Here is a 23,501-nt window from a genome sequence, read left to right on the forward strand (position 1 = left end):
GTGAGTCTTATTTTACATCCAATACTAGTGAGGGAGAGAAATTTGTACAATACTAACGAGCTGTTAGCTTGCTAGCTCCTTTTCTGGCTAGCTAACCGTGGCTAGATCAGCAAAATAAAAGTCGAACTATAACTTAATAGACTGATATGCATTTGATTTTCTTTATCCAGATTGATAGTATGGCTGGTCTAACGTTTGACACGGTCATAAAGACGCTGCATGAAGATGAGGACAATGAGGAGGCAATTCCTGGTCCTGATTCTGAAATGTCTGATGCTGAGGATCCAGGTTCTACAGGATCAAGCTGGAGTTGAGGATGAGTCTATGATTCCAGCTCTTCTCCTTAAGGAAGAAAGAAGAATACGTTATAAAAGAATAGAGTAAAGAAGCACCCAGACATGTGTGTATAACACATACACTACATATCCCCTGAAAAAGGAAAACTATGTATGTATTTAGAGTTTATGAGGAATCAGTGAACGCAATATAATTTATGTCCCTGTGTCCCCCTCGCATTTTTCTACCCTGTTTGAAATCTGGCTTCAAAACAGCTGCTGTGTACAGTATTATAGAAATATGCAGTAATCCTGTGAGGATCCGGTGGGTTTGTGTGTTTTCACCCTCTCTCACAGAACGGGCCCCTCTGACGTGTCACTTCCTGCCTTTCTCTGACTTCACAAAGAAACACACGACGTAGAAATGTCTCACCGAAGCACGAGGAGGACATGGCTCGTGTGGAGACTCACACAACCCTCCCTCCACCTCACAACCTCATATTTACCATTAAACCGACAGAGTCACATGGGTTTTAATTGTGAAACCATTTATTGTGAATGAACCTGAACTTGACTCCAGGAGGGGGATGGACACCTTCACTCTGAGATCACACACAACACACAGTGGCACCGACCAGCAGCAGCAGCTCCAACAACCCTGCTGCTGTTTACGTGTTTGTGGGACTGTGGTCAGTTGGGACTGGAGGTTTCTTATTGGTTCCCTCAGGCCGAGCCCACATGTGCAGGAAACAGCATGTATCAGCGGTTTGATAGAGAGGAAGCCAGAGGAGGTCACCACTTCCAGGAGGTCACCCTGCATCACCAGGGCCTCTCAGTATCTGTGAGTGCACAGGGCCATCTACTGGGGGGAACCACCAGTAACACACCTGGAACCAGATTCATGTTTCCCACGGAGAAAATCAGTTGTTCCAAAAACACTTTAATTGAACATGAACACATTCAAATTGTTGGGGAATATGAATTCAAACCAATGCTAATTTGCCCCTTTTTTAATTGGCATTGTTTTTAACCTTGTTTAGTTTTGAGATTCTCTTTGATTTATTGCTTTTATTTTATTGTATTTATTTGCTACCTCTGCTTAGCTTGTAGATTCTAGTGTTTCTATTTCTCTGCTGCTCAGTTTCGTTTCCTCTCATGTTTGGAAAATTACAATAAACCTTCTTGAGTCATGAATATTATCACGTGTCCCCCCCCCCCACACACACACACACACATACACACAATTGTTTAAAACAGAGAAAAAATATATTTTTATAGTCTGATTGGTTTTATGTTTTATTGTTTTGCTTCAGAGAAAAACACAACACCACATCAAAAAAACAAATTATTTGAAATCATTATCAATCAAACAGTTTATCGTCACTCAAACCGCATATTTATTAAAATAACAACAATTCTTCTTCTTCTCACGCAGACTGCGGTGTCCCATGAGTTAACCCCCGCCCGGGGGCGAGACTCCGGCGGATGGAGCAAGCAGCCCAACGCACATTGATGACGCCATCACCATCGAGCCACAACAAAAACAACAACAGAGCTCAGCTGTTCGGATGCTAACTAGCCGGGACCCTTACTGACCACGTATCCTCACGGCTTTTACGTTTTAACTTTGTTTAACCAGTTTAACCGTTTTTAATGCGTCGCTTTATGAGATGAAATATAGTAACATTGGGAATAACGCGCTTTAATTATCTTTAATTTTAATTCCTTTGTCTGTTTGCCTGCTAGCTCCTAGCAGCTTAGCTTTTTTTTAACCGAGGACGAGGAGGAAGCCAGTTCGAGAAAAAGGTAAACACGACACTTCCGTGTTGATAAAAGAATAAACACATCTAATCTCCACTTCGGGACCATTAGCTCATCCGCGTGTGACGTGTTAACTTGATTGACAGGCGAGCAGCATCCTAACGGAGCTGCCGGAGAAACTCGAGTATCAAACCGACGTGTCACTCAATACTTCGATTACTGACCACGTGAATATCACGTTACCTGCCGGCTCGTTCCAAGAGGAAGTCACCGAAGCACGAGCTTTACATCAAACTCGGTTTAATCACCTGCAGACGAAGGACTCACATTTAGTCTGTTGAGTTTAAAGGGAAATCATCTATAGTGTTTTTGAAACTTGGGAACATTTCTGATTAAATTACAGGAACACAATTCTCTCCGGTCCTCTGAACCTCTGGATGTTTTTCATCCACCTTGTGGGGACTTAACCTGTTTACACGCTGACATTATGGGGACCTTTCTGCCTTATGGGGACAAAAAGTAAATCATTTAATTTTATGGTGACAAGTTCAGGTTAGAAGTAGGGAAATTAGATCCAGTCAATGTGATGTCCTGTGTGTGTGTGTGTGTGTGTGTGTGTGTGTGTGTGTGTGTGTGTGTGTGTGTGTGTGTGTGTGTGTGTGTGTGTGTGTGTGTGTGTGTGTGTGTGGTTAAGTTATTTCACATGTTGTTGGGTCTTGTCCCCACCGAAATGTCCCCATTGTGGGACTAATAAAGGATTATCTAATCTTAACGTAAACCATTCAATTCTGAAGTTATGACATGTCTTACAGTTAAATCGAGGTTAGAGGTATGGTTTGGGATCAGCAGTTTGTAACTCTGGTGAGTGCTAGGGGTTGGGTGTGAATTGTGGGTTGGTTAACCAGGGTTAAGCATGAGTAGGTCATGGATAAATTTAGAGACAAGGTTTGAGTCCCTTCATAAGACATTTATCTAAGAACCTATCTGGATTTTACTCAGAACATGAATCTACCTTTGAATTGTCTTTTTTATATTTATAACTATTGTCTTTAAACAGCTTTGTGAAGCACCATGTAATCTAGATTTTGAATAGCACCCTATTCTTCTTCTTCTTATTTTAACCACCTCTGCTATGGAGGTCGTTTTTTCAGTGGAATTTCTGGTTATTATTATTTCATCCATTCTGTGCTCAAAGGCATGTGTCATTACCTGGTTTAGCTTCGACCTCCCAGTGACTGGAGTCTGTGTGTTTCTGCCTTGATCATCTTGGAGTTTAAAAGTTTATTTTTGTTTTCTTAAGACTCCACAGGACCCAAGATATTTATGGCAAAGCTGGACCACAAGACCACCCGGTGGAGATTCTGACCTCCACCAATGACCAGCATCATCATCTCCTCATCTGCCACCATGTCCCCACGGAAGAGACACCTGGTCCCCGTGAGCAGCCGGCGCAAAGCGGCAGATGACTTCTTCCCTTTCAACTTCCTGCCGGTGGAGTGCCAGCTGCACGTCCTGTCCTTCCTGAACGAGGTGGACAAGTGCAGCTGCGCTCTGGTTTGCCTGAGCTGGAGCTGCCTCGTCCGCTCCTGGAAGCTGTGGAGGGTGGCGGACTATTCCCGACGCGGTGTCTTCCACCTGGGTCAGGAGGGGCTGCTGGTTTCCAACCGCGAGTTTGAGAGGTGGAAAGCTTGGGTGCACCATTACACCCACCACCTCATCTCCCGCCGGGCCAGTCTGCTCACGCTGAAGGCCAGCTTCGACCTGGGGGATCGCTTCAACAAGTGGAGCGAGCTGCTGAGCCACCTGCTGAACAATGTTCACTGCAGGGACCTCAGCCACCTGGATCTGAACTGGACCTTCACTCTGCTGGAGCCGCTCGACCTCAAGGTCCACTCCAGCTCCAGTTCACACCAGGACAGCATCACCAAAATGGACCAGGTAACGTGATGATGTGTTCACTGTGAATCTGTCTTTGATGAGTTGTTCAGAGTTAATAAAGTGTTTGTTTGGTCCAGTTCAACCGGGAGAGGTGTCTGACGATGTGTCACTGAGGAAATAAATTCACGATGAGTGAAAAACAGTCATTCAACACTTCCTGACAGAATCTGATACAGAAACAAACCATGAGGAAAAACTGTTAAACAAACAAATCTCTCAGCTCATTGTTCTTCTCTGTGGTTTGACAGGTGACCAGTTTCCAGGAGCTGCTCACTGAGCTCACTCAGAGCTGCCCACGCATCTCCAAGCTGCGGCTCCACTTCGACTGGTCGGACGTGTCCGTGTCGCTGCTCACCCAGTTCCAGCATCTGCGAGTCCTCGAGCTCAAATACTTCTGGGTATTCAAAGGAGTGACTCCCTCGACGCTGCAGACCTTAACCAACTCCCTGCCCAACCTGAAGTCTCTGACGTTGCACATCCTGGTGCCGCTGAGGAATCTCGGCATCTCGTACACCCTGGAGTCTCCGTCTCTGGAGTTCCTGGACGTGTCGCCCAGCCGAGGCTTAGTCTTCTCCTGCCTGAAGCTGCCCGTCCTGCGTGAGCTTCGTGCCAAGAAGATCGTCCGTGGTATCACGCTGGACCGGAGGACCAGGCTGAGGATTCAGCACCGCTGGCCGTGCTTGTACCACGTCCTCCGGGAGGGGACGCCAAAGCTTCAGGCCCTAAACAATGAGAGGCTGCTTCCCACGTGGAGAGAGGAGAGCTACGGGGAGCTGTCGGCCATCCTGGAACAGTCCTGTTACTGCGTTCAGCATCTAGACAGCTGGCTGTGGTAGTGACCTGAATGAGCTGGCAGATTCCAGAAGAAAGCAATAGATGATTCTCACACATCGTTTTTATTTTCTGAACGTGCCTCATAGGAACACATTCATGCACATAAGGCTGCAGATAAAACTCAGACTTGAATTATAATCAAATGACTGCAAGTTGTTTCCAAAACATTGACAAGACGATGATGAGCAACATCGTTTTTATTTTAACTCTGTTTGTCGAATATTTCCAAAAAAGCAAAGATGCTTCGTGCTGATTTCACCGACTCGTGTTGGTCTGGATTCATTTCACTGCTGGAAAAGTGACATCGATGACATCTTGACCTGACGTGTGTAGGCCCATGTATTATCAAAACACTGGTGGCTTCTCCATGTTGTGGATAGATGCCTTTAAACTAAAGCTGCTCTCAGACTTGAACTCTGCAAAATGCTCCAACGTTGGTCTTTTCCATGTGAAGCAGCAGCAGGTTGTCGGGTCCGACTCGTTCACAACAACAGGAACATGTGGGAGCATTCAGGGGAGGGGCGAAGCCTGTATAACAGCAGGAGGCCGGACATGACGCATACGTTCTGCTGTGGAAAGATCAGTGTTGTTGTTTACAGCTCATCCACTTCGGCATCAGCCATTATCACCAAAAGCTCTGGAATCTCCTGACATATTAGTTTTCTTCCGGTTTCACCTCCGTCACGTGTTAGAAACATCATCTACTCTGCTCACGGTTCCTTCTCTGGACATTTTCCTGAGGTGTTTTCAGATGGACTCACTCTCACGTTTTCTGAAGATCACTCTAGGGGACTGTCAGCAAAGGTTCCAGAAAAGTTTCAGATCAATACACCCAGATTCTTGGGTTCTCTCCTGTAGCCCCTCTGGAAAATCTCAGGAAAATGTCCAGACTTCAGCGCAGCTCTGAAAGCATCATGAGTGAAAACAGTGCTCTGGGGCTGAGGGATTGTTTGACCCTTCAGAATAAAGGCAAACATATTTGAACATTTTAGTTTGAAGTCAGTGTTCAGTAAAAGTTGTCATTTCGGAATTTAAATCCCTTAAAGTTTTTTGAGAAGAAACCCAGTACGTCAGGAATAAAGTCCTGAATCATTTCAAGGAAGTTTAAATTTCATTAAATAAACAGTTTTGGGAATTAAAATATCACAACTTTATACTTATTTTATTATTGTTATATTCCTACTTTTTCTGAAATTTTACCAATGGAATATTACGTCTTTCTCATCGAAATATTTGAACCTTTATTAAAAAATATTCCTTAAAAAAAAATGAACAATATTTTTGCCTTTATTCTAAGTGTCAGATTATCAAGAATATAATTTCCTCAATTGTGGAAAAGCGCTTTGTACTGTACTGTATTTTTACTGTTGTCATTCGGTCATCGATGGAATTCAGTAATTCAGTATTTAACCTTAGACGAACATTTAATGTTTCTGATTCATGAAGCTTTCAAAGAAAACTGCTCAATATAGATGAGAGATATTTAAAATGGAGGCTTAAGTGATCGTGTGCTCAAAGACACGATAATTGTATTAAAAAAAAACTATGAAAATTTTGGCAACAGATGAAAAATGGTCATCTGTGGAAAGGAAAAGGCTCAAATGTCCTTTAACTCAATCACACTCTAAATCTAAGTGAACAATGAGTCCACACGAAGATAAGATTAAGATGGCCTCTTTTGGGTTGTTGTGTGATCTTGACTTTGATTTTGTGTTTTTCCTTTTTAAGGCAACACTACGTTACTGTTACTGATCAAACTCACTTTAATCAAACTGCTGCTTTGAGGTGAAACGTTGCAAAGTGTTGTTCTAATGCAGAGAGAGAGCTAACTTATGGATTTCATGAATCATTGAACCGTCTCTTCCAAATCATTTTTTATTTATGATCAGGAAATTCCAATTTATTTATGTTGTGAAATGTTACTGTCGTCCTCTTTTTACCTTAGAGCCTCAAACTGTTCTGGAGTCAGTGCCTTTGCAGTTCTGGTCCTCGCCAGTAGGGGACGTTCTCGTCCAAGAGTTGGCGAACATGAACTCGTGCTTCAGTCCCTGCAGACGTGTGCATGAGGGTATTTATTTTCTCCAGCGTGCACAGAATCAATGTGTGCGTGTGTGTGTATGTGTGATTGTTGATGTCATGAGACGTTTGAGTGTAAAACATTCCACAAGATCATCCATAAATGATTGTGCTCGTATCTTTGTTGTCGTTTTTGACTTTCTATGCTGGGGTGTTGTGTTATTAGGAATTATGACTCTACAGGTGTGTGTGTGCGTGTGCGTGCGTGTGTGTGTGTGTGTGTTTGTGTGTGTTGAAAGACCTTTACCACCCCAAACCTGTTCACCAGACTTCATCCCTTCCCTCCTCACCTGCCTGTGCACCTTTTTGAAACTTGGGAACATTTCTGATTAAATTACAGGAACACAATTCTCTCCGGTCCTCTGAACCTCTGGATGTTTTTCATTCACCTTGTGGGGACTTAACCTGTTTACACACTTACATTATGGGGACCTTTCTGCCTTTTGGGGACAAAAAGTAAATCATTTAATTTTATGGTGACAAGTTTAGGTTACAAGTAGGGAAATTAGATCAAGTCAATGTGATGTCCTGTGTGTGTGCGTGTGTGTGTGTGTGTGTGTGTGTGCATGCGTGTGTGTGTTTTACACAGGGAACATGAATTTACCAGGCGACGGCTCCGTCAGTAGAACCTTGTGACAGATGTTGTAACATCTGGTCCTTCAGACATTTTGAATTTACCGGAATCCAATCTTTGAATGCTCAGCAGGGGATTGTTTCATGTTTTTTTTATTTGCTTTGCCTCGCTCTTAAAACCTCTCCACTACATGCAGGCGATTCATGATGGTGTGCGTATTTCTCAAGTTACACCAGAATGTGCTTTCACAAGTGTCGTAAAAGTCATTTCATCCCTGTTGACCCAGGATGAAGTGTCATCCCGACGAGTAAGATGGCCTCCACCTGCACCCGGCCTCGCTGTGGTGATGATCTGACACCGCCGTTGAGCGAACTTGATTTTTCAACATGCTGGGGTTGGTTTGTTCTCCTTGACCCTTCAACAGGAACATCTGTTCCCAGTAGAAACCACTGGCGCTGCGCCCTGTTTTCGTACATGGACGCCTTGGTGTTGTTGTTTCCTATCCTGAGGTGAGGAATGTGTGTGATGGCTATGGTTTCCTGAGGTTTGGGGCTTTCCAGCCAATTCAGTGATTTCCCAAATCTCATTCTCCACCTCTCTCTCTCTCTCCCCCCCCCCCCCCCCCCCCGGTCTTAACCAGCCTACTCAGCACTGCTCTCCTCATATGCTTCTGGTTTGTCGGGAGGTTGTCAGTCTCACAGGACCTGTGTTCACATTGATACTGGGACGCCACTCCTCTGTCCCCTGTGGGACTTGGCCCGAGAAGAGGGGGGCGAGTTTGAGGACAGGACTCTGGACTCTCCTGCTGTCGCAGATGATGTCCTCCCCTGCAGCTCTGGTGTCCGGTGGAAATGTGACGGTGATCAGGGTGTGCTGTGTTCGCAGAGAGGGAGCGGGATGTGTGTGATGGGCTGCAGAGTGCAGTGTGTGGATAAAGTGTTCCTCGAGGTTTACGTAACCCCTGCATTAGTGGGAAGACACAGTAACCACCTCCAGATGTGGGAGCGCGCAATCTGACTGATTATTTACAACGAGACCAATGAACATCGCCCTCCCCGCATCATGAGCCTTAATCTTTGCTCCTTTGTCAATGCCCAAGTTAATGCTTAATCTTGGTACAGACCATTAATAGCTGAGGCCAAGCCCTGTTTATGGGAGGAAGGTTACTTAGATGTGCACGGATCAGATGTTGCAGACCAGAGTCACACAGGCTCAGGGACTCGTCAGCCTCATCTCTACCAGAGGAGCAACCAGACCTCCAGGACTGAGTGAAGGGAGCAGCCACCATGGCGAAGAACTCCTGCAATACCAAGCTCATCGCCGGGGCCTTCATCGTCCTGACGGTCTCTGTCATCGCTGGCATCATTGCCATGATAATTTTCTACAAGACTCAGATCGGCTCGATGAACCCGACAGACCGCCCCCCCTTCGTTACCACCACCGAGCAGCCGCCACCTGACAGGCGGCTGCCGAAGAACCTGGTACCTGAGAGCTACAAGGTCTTCCTGAAGACTCACTTCTACCACCAGATCATTGAGGTGGTGAACGTCACCACTCCCAACCAGACCACCGTCTTCACTGGAAACTCCACAGTTAACATGAAGTGCGTCCAGTCGACGAGCAGCATCTACCTCCACAGCAGAAGGCTGGTAGTTTCCGACCCAGTGGTGAAGAACAGAGACAACCCCAATGAGGAGATACGTTCCTCCGTGGTGCATCATGGGGAAGCTGATTTTTTGGAGATCCAGCTGAACGTGGCGTTGGAGGCAGGAGGAAACTACAGCCTGTTTCTGAATTTTAAGGGATGGTCATGGGGGTTTATGGATGGACTGTTCCTCAGCATGTATTTAGAAGGTGTCCCTGAATTTGAAGGTGATATGGAGCCAGCAAGGTAAAGTTTAAAGCTTTTAAATTTCTCTGTGCAGAATTTGTGATCATTGCTTGTTGTTGCGTGTCCTGGTGGAGTCTGCCTTTAGAGAAACAACTCGTAATAATATAATGCGTAATAACTACCTGTCAGATTATTATGAGACTTGTAAGTCGTCTGCGTCAGGAAAGAACTCATTACGTTTTTTAACTTTGATGCATCTATGTTTTTTGACATTTAGCTGATTGTGTTTTCGTGCAGTTTCAAAATAAAAAGTTGGAGCGTCCGTCTACTTTAACACAACGTGATTATTACTCCGAGGTTATTAATCATTGATAAAGTTGTTTAAGGCTGTTTGGTGCCAAAATAGAATAGAATATAAAAAGAAGTAGAAGGGTTTAAAACAGATAAATATATATGTCATATCTACATTTGGCTTCAGTATTTCCCCAGAAATCCGAACTCAAATGCTCCTCTGAACGTCCCATTCACTAATCTGAGGAATCGTCTCTTCTGACGTCGGCGTGTTTGTGAACTTTGAAGCCAGACTGTGGAGAAAAAACACGGACGCAGCAAATAAGATGTATTCGTGTGTTTAAACGGCACCTTGACTGCTCTTTCCCATATTTGCATGATAGTGAAGAAAAGAGTCGGGTGAGACAGGCAGATAAATCATTTCAAACATTTATCATAAAAATATCTCTATTATCTAAAGTTCACATTGGAAACTTCTGTTAAGAGCTGAGTGTAAAATGATGTTAATTGGTTTCATGTACCAACTTGTTCGCCGACTCCTTGACCCAGATGGAATCACATTTGTTCAGCTTATCTTCCGACGCACAGTTTATCACCTTGTGTGTTTCTTCCTTGTTTCTCTTCCCGTCTTTGTCGTGTTGTTTCCTGGTTGTGTGATTGTCGGCCCGCCCTGTAACTCCCTGGTCGCTCGTGACACTTCTTCTTTCTTTACTCTTCTTGTGGGACTTTCTGTTTGTTTGCCAACTTACCACACCAACCATAGACTCTAATTAAAGATGGACAACGTTTCTCCGCTTCCCATTGGACAAAATTAAGCTTTCTTAATCTTCAATTAACAAATGAAAACCCGACTTCAAAGAAACATCAACACTTGAAAAAACATCGGTGTCGGGTCGTGACCTGAAACCTTGTTACCTCTATTCCAATCATATCATATAATGACTTATTAAATCGGGTTTATCTTTGCTTATCTTGCTTTTGAATAGTTTCTTATCTTTTGCTTTTTAACTGTTTCTTATTGTTCAGCTCCAGTTTGTCCTTTTTGACTTGTAAAGCACCTTGTAACTGTGTTTTGACAGGTTTATTATATATTATTATTGTTATCATTAGTATTATTTCTATGTTCTTAAAACAGTACAGATTGGTTTTGGTTATTTTAAAATAAATAAATAATTTTAAATCCAGGATTCTAGATGTAAAATGTATTCCTAGAGAACAATCCGACTTTATCAGTGTCTTGTGAGGTAACTGATCCCTTTATGACCACAGCCCACACATTGTGCTCATGTGGGTTGATTCATTCTCTATTCTGTTCCAGGAAACAAGATATTCCCTTAGTCCCCTCTCGCTGGGGGTTTGTTCTTTCCCCTTTTCACTGCATTCATTTAAATTCATATTCTCAAACTGTGGAGTCTGTAGCTGTGATGTCGCTCAGCGGTTCCAGCTGTTGTTGGTCCAAGACCGTGCATCTGACTTCCTGTGCGTGGTACAGACAAACGGTGACCACCACATTATCAGTGCTCATCATTTAGAAGTGATAAACCACATGTTCTTTATCAAGTGTGAATCCCGCCCTCTTCATCTGGTGTTCCTTCAGCACATGAACCCGGTGGACTGCTGACCGTCCTTATCTCTGTTCATAGATACTTGGCCGCCACCAATCTGGAGCCAACCTTTGCCAGGACGGTGTTTCCTTGTTTCGACGAGCCTGAGTTGAAGGCTGTGTTTGACATCACCATCATCCACAGGAAAGGCACCAAGGCTCTGAGTAACGCATTAGTATTTAGAGGTGAAAAAAAACACACAAAAACTCACGTTCGACCACTCCTCTGGAACGTGAACACAGAATAAAACACGTCCTTCCTTCTTCTTTCCACCGTCTCAGGCTCCAACATAGACGATGAGTGGGAGTACACTCAATTCTACCCGACACCGAGGATGTCCACGTACCTGTTCGCCTTCACGGTTTCAAAGTTTGAATCAGTTGAATCCGCCTATGAACGTGTTGAGATTAAAGTATGTATATATATATATATATATACATACATATATATATGTATATTATTATTCGATTATTAAATGTTTACGTTGTGTTCACATTGGCCTGTTTGGATTTTTAGCAATAAACTTAAAATTTTCTTCAACAAACATTTGGAAATTGAGGTTGGCCGAATAAACGTATTCCAGACAGTGTCACTGCCATATTAAAATAACAGAAATCATTAATCTGTTTTCATGTTTCCTGAACATAATATTTATTTAATATTTCATACATCGCTCCTACAGATTTCCATAAAGTCAGAGTTAATCAAATGTAGTTTTCAATAAAAATATGTTTGACTTATAGTAAAATAACCTTGTTTGCTTCACGTTTCTTCTGTGCAGACGTTTGCTCGTCCCGAAGCCATTGCGGCAGGACACGCTCAATATGCCGCCAACATCACCGGAAAGATCCTCCAGTTCTACGAGACGAAGTTTGGAATCATTTACTCGCTCAAGAAGCTGGGTAAGACTTTGAGAAAGTTTTCAAGGCTTCAGGAGCTCATCCACTGAAGTTCACTGTTTCTAAAACAACGTGCGTGGGGGCATTTTCCTCCACGCCCCGCACCAGACCCGTTACCTATGATTATCTCCAAGTCAAATCCGGACCTGCCAGGACCCGTTAACATCTGATTAAACGGGTCCTGATTAAACTCACACGCTACACAGTGTCTCACATCTAAAGGGTTCTGGCCTCCTCGTCCTCACCATTTGTCGGTTAAGTTGCCTTCTTTTTCTGTGCGTTTGTTCTTGTATCTGCTGAATTCCTGATCTAAAGTTTGTTTCCCTTCTTGCCTGCTCTTTCTCTATTGAATGTGTTTCTTCCTTCACTGTAAGAGGAGCAGTTTGAGTTGATCGATGAGTTTTTCCTGATTGAAACCTTCCGTCCTCTTCTCTGTGAATAGACCAAATCGCTCTGCCAGACTTGAACCCATCTGCGATGGAGAACTGGGGACTGATCACGTACCAGCAGGGAGATCTGCTCTTTGAGGAGGGGGTGTCCTCGCTGTTGCACAAGGAATCCATCGCTATGATCATTGCACATGAACTAGCTCATCAGGTTAGAGCAAGAAGAACTTTGCGTTTCACCTGTGACCAAAACTAAAATGATATGAGATCCTTCTGGATCATGGACCTGACTCCGGTCTGTGTTAGTGGGTTGGAATTTGACAATAGTGTCTATGGTTTTTATTCCCATTTCTTCGACAGTGGTTTGGAAATCTAGTGACGATGAAATGGTGGAATGAGGTTTGGCTGAACGAGGGCTTCGCCACCTACATGGCCTACTTTGCCGTGGATGCAGTCGAGCCGTCATTCAAAATGGTGAGTTGAGAGATGGAGGGACGTTCACAGCAGGCGAAGTCAAACAATACAAATCCAAACTCTGTGTGTTTGTTTTCTGCAGAAAGACGAGTCTGTCATGTCTGACCTCCACACGGCGTTCGAGGAGGACGCTCTGGCTGCTTCCCATCCGCTCACTGTCCCGCCGGGAGAGATCCAGACCACTCAGGAGATCCTCGGCATGTTTGATTCAATCACCTACAGTAAGGTACAGAGTCACCTCACCACTGAATCAGCATTTCACACTAGATAGGTTTCTTTCTCTATATATATATTTCGCGATGGATGCTGACGACCACGTGCTTTTTGTGTTTGTTTTCCCTGCAGGGGGCGATGGTGCTGAGAATGCTGGCAGACGTCGTGGGTCAAAACGTGTTCGACCGAGGAGTCAATGTAAGAAATAACTTTACCCGTCTTCTCAGATTGGCTGAAGTTGAGCTATGATCTTCAGATAATGTCAGTAGAGAGGAACTCTCTTCTTTATCACATATCTTTCTAGAATGTTCACTGAGTTGAGCTCGTGCCTCCGACAAGGCCCTTAAGTTCCATCGAGCTGCACCAAGTTACCCACACCGATAGATATCAGTCCCCTAAATGTGCTGGATTTTTTAAAACCAGGATCCACGACTTATTCCCTGGGAGAAAGAACAAAGATTCCCGGATCTGCACCGGAATGTACCGGCTTCTTCTCAGACGCACACTTCATCCTTCCACCACAGTTCCCGGAAATCCGTCCAGAAGTTTTCCTGTAATCTTACTTGAAGACAGACGATTCTCCTTAAACTATATCTATGTCCCATACTGCAACCAGCCACCAGGGGGCGATCGAGATGATTTGGCTACACTTTCTACGTTATCCATCTTTATATAGAGTTGTCCTAATGGACGTTAACACTCTCCACAGAGTCCTGGCAAAGTCTCTCCTTTGGCTCACCATAAAGTAGGACTTATACGACCTGGGTGGGGAACCAAACCACCACACCAAAGTTTTTATTATTAGATGCTTTAATTGGCAGTGAGAAAAGTCAAAAAGAATTTCCGCTTCAGAAATCACACGAACACCCTGTAATATTGTGAAACCCTGGTTCCAACCAAAGAGTTTTCTGAATCCAAGAAGCTGCGTCACTTTCCCTCAGCTGGATGGAAGAGCAGCAGATTGATTTGCCGATTCTTTTGTTTTCCTCCTTCAGGAACAGGTGGTTTCACAACTCAGAGTGTCTGTGGCTTGTTGCTATGTTAGTTTGCTGTGAGTCGTCCTCACGTCATCAGGCCTCTTGCATGCACTGCAGATTTCACCCAGTGCAGCGGATGCATTTCGTGTGGTTTCTGTGTGGTTGCGTGGTTGTGGTTGTGGTGAGCGAGCCTCCAGCGTTCAGACGGGAACCCTCAGCCCGGCACGCCACTCAATTCCCCGGTAATCCACCAAAAGCCCTCTCCCAGATCGGAATGGTCATGCCCTCAGTTACACAACGTTATTCCAGCGTCAGTGGACAAATATTTCATCATATATCAAAATTGTAATTTGTTGACAATAACATGGCATTACTGTGTCTCCGAGGTCAAACATTCCAACATCTGGTTTTAATCCGTGGCAAAGGGAGAACACAAAGACACAGTTCACAGTCCACAGTGAGAGCGTTTTGTTTGTTTCCAGCAGAGGGTAAAACACGATCAGAGTTTCTAACAGAACAGGCAGGTGCAGAAATATGAAACAAATAAACTCCCAACACAAACTGTCCTCTGTTGAATCGTTGTTTTGAAAGCAGGAGGAAAGTGTGTCTGTCATTCCTTCTGTTTGTGTGTTGCAGATGTACCTCTCGGACTTCAAGTACAGTAACACCGACGAGAAGAACCTGTGGGATCACATACAAAAGGTTTCAGCATCCCTTGTTTTGAGATGATGAATATGTTCATACTATTGTCTGAATAATTGTTATTTATACTGCATTATGTAAGTGTTCAAATCTAAATTGACACATGGCTTGTTTCCAGGCCGTGGACGACGATAATGGTGTGATCAAGGAGGTTGGGAAGTTGATGCACAATTGGACCAATCAGAACGGATATCCCGTCATCACCATCAACACGACGAGCGGAGAGGTCAACCAGAAGCACTTCCTGTTCAACGACTCGTCTGAATCGAGGTTTGAGCTGAAGTCATGCCGAGAATCTGCCGATTTCTTCAAGCAAATCACATGACAGTTTATAGATGTTGTATCCTCCAGAGCAAAAACTGTATTAGCTATATCACAGTCATATAGTCGGAATGATGGTTTATACGAGGTTAAGTATTTACTACAGTTTGCTGGTGGTAACTTTAAATGTGGAGTCCCACAAGTTTAACTTTTTATAAAGTAGAGCTGCAATGAAAACTGAAATTTGTTTTTATTTGCCGTTATGGTCCAGTCCCACTGAATTTTGCGAGAAAGTGCACAACTGTTTTCAATGAAAGAATAAAACCACCGCACACCACCTGCACCACCAGCACCAAACAGCAGACACACAAAGTCAGCAACGAGCTTGTGACTCCAGCGTCTAGATATAACACACATAGAAACAGTTTATGCAGGTTCAGTGTAGTTTATCTCTCTTCAGACCAAAGTTGAAACGTTAATCTATTGTCAGGTGATGTCATCACTTTACAGCGCTGTGAGCACAGTCGCCTCCACTTCCTGTTGAACGCTGAAGACAATGAGATAAGAGTTCAGAGTTTGAACCGGCCTAGATATTGCTCTCAATGTGTACTTTTGGTTTCTGACTGTGGCGACTGAATCTGTAAACCAACATGTCAACCGTAGAGTCTACGGGAGAAGAGCAGGAAGCAGAGAAAAGAAAGAAAATTGATCTGAGCCATTTCACAATGTTTGGTCGTAACCAGAATAACAATTAGGAATGTCCTGAGAAAGAGAGAAAAGACTGTGTCCTGAGAAACAGTCACGGAACAGGCCAACGACAGCAGGTCAAGACAATTACATTCAGAGAGCTGTGACCGAGAAAGCCCACAACGAGGGGAAGTGGTCAGTGACGTGGGGTCAGTCCGTTTCCTGATGACGCCTCTGAGAGCAGACGGGAACAATTTGCAATAGAAACGAAGCAGAAACTGTTAATTTGCCTTCAGCTGGAAACGGCAGATTATCGGGGACGTGATGATGACGCTGAGTCACAGACATTAGTTCATGTACAACAGAGACATTGTTGTCCCAGATTATACTGTCCACATGTGGAGTGTTCTAAAGAAATGTTTTTTAACTAAGAGCTGTTGTGCACCACTGTCGTGGTGCACAACTAAATAATTCAACTGACCGTGACCTGGTTGAAAACGTCTTTGGTTACACTCACACGATAACATCCTGAGACACAATGTCTATACTATAACTCTCTGTATCCTATTATAATATATATATATATATATATATATATATACATAATATATGTTGCTTCTATACCCTGTTTTTCTTTCTGTCCGTTTAGTCTTTGGTGGCACGTCCCGATCAGATTCATGTCAAGTAAATCGAAATTTCCTCTGATGTGGTTGGACAATAAATCAGGTAACATGCGTATAACACAATATACGACACTTTGGAGCAAACAGCTTGAGTCAGACACACAAATCGGATGTGAAGCAACTGACAGTGAGTTGAGTCTCATTTAGTTACTTCTCTTTTGAACAGTTACGAAAAACGACATCATTACCGAGAATGGAGATTGGATCCTGGCGAATGTGAACTGCGCCGGATACTACCGAGTCAACTACAACCCGGAGAACTGGGATGCCCTCTCCAGTCAGATGGAACAAGACCAATCGGTGAGTCAGCAAAGGTCCGATTCGTGTTCCCCAGAGGATGAATCCAAAACGCCTGCACTGATCCCCTGACTCTTCCTCTTGTGCAAGAAGCAGGTCAAAGGTCACCACGTTAGGCCATTAGCAATATTTATATGGTTTAGTTACCAAAGTAATTCGGGAAGATGAACGTCTGAACCAAATGTCACTGGAGTGGTTTGAATGTGAGTCTTTGTGAATCCTCTGGGGAACATGAACGTCTGAACCAAATGTCACTGGAGTGGTTTGAATGTGAGTCTTTGTGAATCCTCTGGGGAACATGAACGTCTGAACCAAATGTCACTGGAGTGGTTTGAATGTGAGTCTTTGTGAATCCTCTGGGGAACATGAACGTCTGAACCAAATGTCACTGGAGTGGTTTGAATGTGAGTCTTTGTGAATCCTCTGGGGAACATGAATGTCTGAACAAATCCTTCAAATAGTTGTTTAGCCGAGATCTGGACCAGAGTGGTGGACGAGCCCAGAGCTGCTAATGAGCCTCTCGACAGCTATGATCAAATAAATGAAATATAACCTTCAGTAAATTATTCTTTGGTCCTTTTGGTCTCTGCCTCATGTTCGTGTTATTCTTCCAGCCGATCCCACTGATGAACCGAGGGCAGCTCATTGATGACGCGTTCAACTTGGCGAGGTACTGACTCCGACCTCGACTTTCAATTCACTGTGATCTGTGTCATCGTCTCAGTGGGTTGTGAACCTGAAGGAGATGGTTCAGCTTCTCCGCCCTCACTGACCCCACCAGGACCTGGTCTAAGTCTTCTGATCGCCAGCTCTCTCTCTTTCTCTCTCTCTTTCTCTCTCTCTCTCTCTCTCTCCCTCTCCCTCTCCCTCTCCCTCTCCCTCTCCCTCTCCCTCTCCCTCTCCCTCTCCCTCCTCCACTGTTCTGCTCCCTGCACAAGCTGAACAAATAAACATAACCCGATGGAACAGAAACCAGACCATGGAACATAATCATCTCAGGCGATCACTTCATAAAGTAAATCACAAAACCATGTCCACAAGTCACACAGCTTCTTGGTTAATAATGTGCAGCTCCTTTTATCATAAATCATATAAATAAATGTGCCTGAAGCTTTAAAGTAATTTAAACATTTTTCTAAACAGGGAAAAGACCCTGAGAGGAACCTGAAAATGTTCGTGAATCTGTAATCCAACAAAAACAAAGTCCAAACACATAGACACATTAGACAATATTAACTAGTATATAAATACTATAAAAGGGTATTTATAAAGCAGTAAATATAAAAGTAATAATAACATACTGAGCTGCAGTTAATAAGACGTGTGAGGCAACCAGGACGTTTGCCAGAAAGAGCTTTGCTAATAACATGTACTTAGAAAGGAAGCTGTGAGTGTGACAGAGCTGAGTGATTCCACTGAAGTGCTGGAGTGACTGGGATCTGGTGTCACAGGCTCTTCTACTGTATCTTAAGAGAACACGTCTGGAATATGAGATCATCCTCTCAGATCTTTGGTTTTCCTTCAGGGCCAAACTGGTCGACGTGACCCTGGCTCTGAATTTGACGCGATTCCTCCGCAACGAGACGGAGTTAATTCCCTGGAAGTCAGCCATGACCAACCTGGAGTACTTTGTCCTGATGTTCGACCGCTCCGAGGTGTACGGCCCCATGCAGGTATGTGTCTCTGGAACTGCTTGAACTTAACGTGACATTGGATGAACTCCTGAACCTGAGCAGTGACTCTGTCTCCTTCTGCAGACGTACCTCCGGGAACAGGTCCGCGAGCTGTACAGCTTCTACAGGAACTACACAGACCATTCCCGGGTCCCGATGGACCACTCCTCCCAGTAAGGATACTGACTGGGAACATCACTGTACTGTTTAGAGTGAATTCTGAATTCAGATTTAGCTTTAGCCTCAGCTTACCCTTCAGTATTTCTCTCCTCAAGTGTAAAGGTTTGATGTGAATGTAAAAGTTAAAAAAGCCCATTTGTTATTTATTATTTAATATCTGCACACGTGAATATAACGATGAGACAATTGTACTTCCTCCCTAGACACAGCCAGATCCTCGCCGTCAGGGTGGCCTGTTTCAATGGACTGCCAGAATGTGTGACCATGGCTACAAAGATGTTTGCCTTCTGGATGAAAAACAACACCAACATGTATAAACATTTCTGGATAAGTATATATTTGAAATCCCCTGTAACTGGTGTAAACGGTCTAATTTTAATAGCTGTCATTATATTCTGTAGCTTTACTTTCCAGCGGCGACTCAGTGAAGGTAGGTGTGGTCTCATTGTGTCTCTGTGTCGTGTGATGATGGTCGGTGTTGACTCGGCATCGTGGTTTATCTTTAAAGCTGCACTCGTCAAGGTCACGACCCCGTTTGACTAACTGAGAATCAAAGAAACACAGAATCTGGAATCTGTCGTCCGAGTGCAACTTTAAATGAGAGACACTGATTTTGCAATGTGTTGTATTTGCTCATCACCTCAACACACATGCATGTTCTGTATGTATGGACATGTGTTAATGTGTGTTCATGCGTTTGCACTTTACATTTGTATGTGAATGTGTCACATATAAAATCCAAATCAGAGAATCGCTATCCGAGCTCGGGGACAGACGCTGCTGTACGCTGCATGGAATGTGAAGCCCAGAGGCAAAGTTCTAAAGGTCTGAGCTGTGGTCTAAAGTTCATGGTTTATTCCGGTCATATCTAAAACCACTGGTCAGTATGATGGCGGAGTAGAGCGTCATGGCACCAGGTGCATGGTTCTTTCTAGACCCTTATTCTGTAGTTTTTTGTAAACCTGCTGACAAGACTGAAACCAGACTGACACCTATTTTCCAAATGTGAAAATCAATGAAGCCCTTTGTCATAAACGTGCCAACATCTCTAACGGTGTTTAGACGACATCCACATAAATATCTGTAATGATGGAAGAAAAATCCATGGACGTAGAACAGATGGAGAAAACGTCAGAGTGACCATCTCAGGACCAAGAGAAAAGCATCTGTGTGTTTGTGTCTGATTCAGCATCCATCCCAACCTGCGCTCGACCATCTTCTGCCAGGCGGTGGCCTCCGGTGGGAAGGCTCAGTGGGACTTTGCCTGGAACAAGCTGCAGAGCTCCAACGACACCTCGGAGAGGGAGCAGCTCCGGGCGGCTCTGTCCTGCAGCAGAGAGACCTGGCTGCTCAACAGGTGAAGCCACACATCCAGAATAAAAAGCTTCATCGTGAGCATTCCTGTGATTAGATGAACCACCAGTGTCTCCCTCGTCCTGCAGATACCTGCAGTACACCTTGGACCCCGAGAAGATCCGATTTAAGGACGTTTGGAACATTATTGACCTCATCGCCATGAATCCTGCAGGGCAGGCACTGGCCTGGAACTTCATCAGAGCAAACTGGGAGTTTCTACATATCCGGTAAGTTTCTATCCGGACTGTGTCTCAGGAGTCGTCCTGAGTCCTGAACATGAATCTCAGAATGTGGTTTTACCAATACAGACTTGAACTGGAAGACAAGATGCTTTCACCGTTGGTTCGTTGAAATGTGCATTAAGCAGCTTCATGAGGAGTTAATCTCCGACGTTGTGTTTGAACCTGGTTTCAAAGATTCCAGGTTTGTTACACAACTTTAAATCTCTACCATGGAGTAAGATTAACGTGAGAATAAAGTTTCCATGTCTCAAGAATAAAGAAAAAGAGAATTTCTTTTGAAGATAAGTTGCAAGGGGAACTTTTACTAAAGTTTAACTTCAGAAGATATTCTACTTTCATCACTTTACGCAGAGAACAGCTTGATCCTCTCATGACACACGATATTATCACTTTGTTCCTGAAAGTACGACTTTATTCTTCAACATGGTGATGAAGAGTCATTTTAGTAATATAGCCCATATTCATAAATCACCATTGTCCTCATAGGGCCTCAGGAGTCACATCCTCTGTCCTTGTTCCTTGACTAGAGTGAGGAACAACTACACAACTCTAGAGCGACAGCAGATCAACCTGGAGTCCTGCGGTCGAAACACTCGAATAAACAACCAGAGCCATAAAAGACTTAAAGAGATTTATCAGTTACAAAGGTCGTCTTATTCAATCTGTGCTTATCACAAGCTTTCCTTCATAAAGTCTTGGTGTGTCAGGAAGCTGCTGGCTCAGTATCAAGGTTTACGATTACACAACAGACAGGTATATTCATTTCAGGAGCAAACACCGACACCTGTCATTCACACAGAGAGCCAGAGCAGGGATCTCAGAAACTCCACTGTGTTGTGTTGTGTTGTGAGTTTGTCTAACATCCTGTCGCCTCTTTCTCTGCTGCAGCGGCGGACACAGTCTGATCGCGGCCGTGGCCAGGAGGTTCTCCACCGAGTTCGAACTGGAGGAGGTAACCAGGAGGTTTAATTACGTTATTGTGATAAACTCCGAGAAGCAGTGACGTCAAACGATCCAGTCAGGCAGCAGTCACCGTAATTAAATCAGAGGAGTTGCTGGCTCCACCCTGATATCTTATCTGACGTCCTTCTGTCATCGTGACTTCTCCCATTGCTGCTGTTTGTTGTTTTCAACCCTGAAATACTGACTGATCCAAAGTGCAACACAACTGACATGTAGACAAACTGTGAAGTGGCTGTGACCTCCTGTGAGGACCATGCTGTGCACACACGGATCCAAACGTAGTAAACAGTCTCTGTGATCGTCAGAATCACAGATTAAGATGTGTCTCCATCTTACGCCACAGACCTCATTTGGAGAGAGACACATATTTAACATGTACTTTGTTTTTTGGTTTGCTCTTTGCCCCTTCTGCTAACATGGAGGAGGCAGGGTTTATGACCTATACTGCAGCCAACCACCAGGGGGCGATCAGGGTGTTTTGGGCTCATTTTTGGAGCTGTCATTTCGTCCATCTTCATCTAGAGTCTCTGGTTGAAGCTACGTTTGTGTGGGTTTCATATTTCCAGCTTCATCGATGGTGGACGAGAGTCTGAAGGATCGATTCACGTCTGATGTGTTTCTGTAGAGATTCTTGGACCAGAGTTAAACTCAGTGACACAGATGAATCACAACTAATCAGAGGAATCAGGCTTTAGCAACACAACAGGAAATACTTTGAGATATGACTAATTGTGGTTTTGGTCTCGAGCTTCGCAGAACGCAGGGTTTCTTTTCCACTGAGATACTGACAGCTAACGTCTGTATGAGAGTAACATTTTATTTCGTGAATCATTTCCGGCAATTATGATAAAATTACTTTTCCACATTGTGCTTCAGTTGCGACACGCTAACGTTACCATCATCCCACATCTGTGTTTGTGCAGCTGGTGCGATTCTTGACCGACAACAATCTGATGTACATGAAGGAGGAGCAGGCCATCGAGCAGATCAGCGTGAACATCCAGTGGGTGAAGGAGCACCAGGAGAAGATCCTCCAGTGGTTTGAGATGGAAACGGATTCGTAGAGCGACTGAAGTCCTGACGGTCGACATCAGGAAACAAGAACAGATCCAGATCCGGATTCTGGTCTGAAAGACCGGTCCGCACGACAAAGTATCACAGCCACTCCGAGGGGGAAAATGAACGCCTAAATGCACAAGAATAAAGTTGTGATATAACAAAGGGGGGAGGTGGGGGGGGAAGCAAAATATTAGAAGTATCATTACTCCAGGCTACATGTATTTTTAGAGGAAGTATATGAGGATCAGCTCCTGTTAAAATGTTGAATTCGGATTGTTTCAACATTTTATTCACTGCTTGTTTTCTTAAATTATTACTTATATTATTACTAATTATCTGAATTTCTCTTCAATTACAACGTCGTAATATTCAGACTCCGACTTCTCGACATCACAGATTTCATTTAGCAATTGTGGCCTTTGTACGTGTAGATCAGAAAACAGATAATGATTTAGTTTATGTACAGAATACGTGTATGCATTATTTATATCATATATTTTTAATGGAAACAGTAATCTGTGATTTGAGTTGTTTAGTTTCAATCTGTTCTTGTTGCTTTTGTTTGTTATCAGAAATACTTCACTGTAGAAATTTCATGGAAACTCATTTGTTTGATTCATTTCATTGTAAATATGAGTTTGATAAGTTTGATGCAACAGTTAAATTTGGTGCTAATTTCCAGAGTCGGATCCAAAAGACAGAAACCTGTTTGTTGGAGTGTGTCTATGTTTGTAATATATATTTTATAATCAAGAAAACAAATTATTCTTGTATTTTTACATAATAAAATATACATTTTGTGTTCAACATGAGTTTTGAAATGTGAAAACAAGACTGTGATGATGATGATGAGTAAATGTCTTTGATGATCACTTCTTTCAATTGTTACAGAAAGAAAACCTTAAAATTTGAAGCCAAACTTTGCAGCTGCTTTCTGACTCGCATGTCGTCAGGGGAGCTCACGCCCCCCCCACTCTGCACACACTCATAAATTATGTTTTCATCGAGGTCCATGAATAATTCTCATAGAAATCAAAGAAAAGGTTGTGAAACGCTCGATTTCAAAATGTTAACAATAGTTAAAAAACAGAATTCCTGGATCTGCATTCAAATTGAACGGGTTCTTCCCTGAACCACAAAACATCCTCTCACAGAGTTTTGATGTAAAGTTGTTGACAAACAGACAAATAAACACAGACACAGACATAAAACATATAAAATACACTTTTTGTCTCTTGAAGTGACCTGAAGGACAAAGAATGCTG

General features: G+C 43.6%; 2 protein-coding genes across 2 annotated transcripts; both read left to right on the forward strand.

Annotated features, from left to right (window-relative positions):
• The first annotated feature begins 1,721 nt into the window (after positions 1-1,721).
• si:dkey-12e7.1 (uncharacterized protein LOC557553 homolog) lies at positions 1,722-7,002 on the forward strand. The gene is made up of 3 exons (XM_062389168.1): positions 1,722-2,081; positions 3,337-3,974; positions 4,223-7,002. Exons 2-3 carry the CDS (start codon positions 3,411-3,413, stop codon positions 4,808-4,810), a joined length of 1,152 nt encoding a protein of 383 aa, XP_062245152.1. The 5' UTR covers positions 1,722-2,081; positions 3,337-3,410; the 3' UTR covers positions 4,811-7,002.
• A 1,237-nt stretch (positions 7,003-8,239) lies between these two features.
• Positions 8,240-23,043, forward strand: LOC133954655 (aminopeptidase Ey-like). The gene is made up of 20 exons (XM_062389080.1): positions 8,240-9,349; positions 11,224-11,369; positions 11,466-11,596; positions 11,966-12,086; positions 12,526-12,680; positions 12,830-12,943; positions 13,026-13,169; positions 13,289-13,354; positions 14,770-14,835; positions 14,954-15,105; positions 16,433-16,509; positions 16,633-16,766; positions 17,378-17,433; positions 18,289-18,436; positions 18,521-18,609; positions 18,820-18,927; positions 19,806-19,973; positions 20,059-20,199; positions 21,103-21,166; positions 22,101-23,043. The coding sequence occupies exons 1-20, from the start codon at positions 8,745-8,747 to the stop codon at positions 22,239-22,241; spliced, it is 2,826 nt and encodes a 941-aa protein (XP_062245064.1). The 5' UTR covers positions 8,240-8,744; the 3' UTR covers positions 22,242-23,043.
• The last annotated feature ends 458 nt before the right edge of the window (positions 23,044-23,501 follow it).

The sequence above is a fragment of the Platichthys flesus genome, chromosome 6, assembly GCF_949316205.1.
Source record: "Platichthys flesus chromosome 6, fPlaFle2.1, whole genome shotgun sequence".
In the NCBI taxonomy this organism is placed as follows: Eukaryota; Metazoa; Chordata; class Actinopteri; order Pleuronectiformes; family Pleuronectidae; genus Platichthys; species Platichthys flesus.

Bases quoted from the DNA above. Each gene is read 5' to 3' on its own strand.
- si:dkey-12e7.1 (XM_062389168.1), top strand. From the start codon at position 3,411: ATGACCAGCATCATCATCTCCTCATCTGCCACCATGTCCCCACGGAAG. The intron at 3,975-4,222 runs GTAACGTGATGA...GTGGTTTGACAG, and splicing joins GCATCACCAAAATGGACCAG to GTGACCAGTTTCCAGGAGCT.
- LOC133954655 (XM_062389080.1), top strand. From the start codon at position 8,745: ATGGCGAAGAACTCCTGCAATACCAAGCTCATCGCCGGGGCCTTCATC. The intron at 13,170-13,288 runs GTACAGAGTCAC...TTTTCCCTGCAG, and splicing joins ATTCAATCACCTACAGTAAG to GGGGCGATGGTGCTGAGAAT. The intron at 21,167-22,100 runs GTAACCAGGAGG...GTGTTTGTGCAG, and splicing joins CCGAGTTCGAACTGGAGGAG to CTGGTGCGATTCTTGACCGA.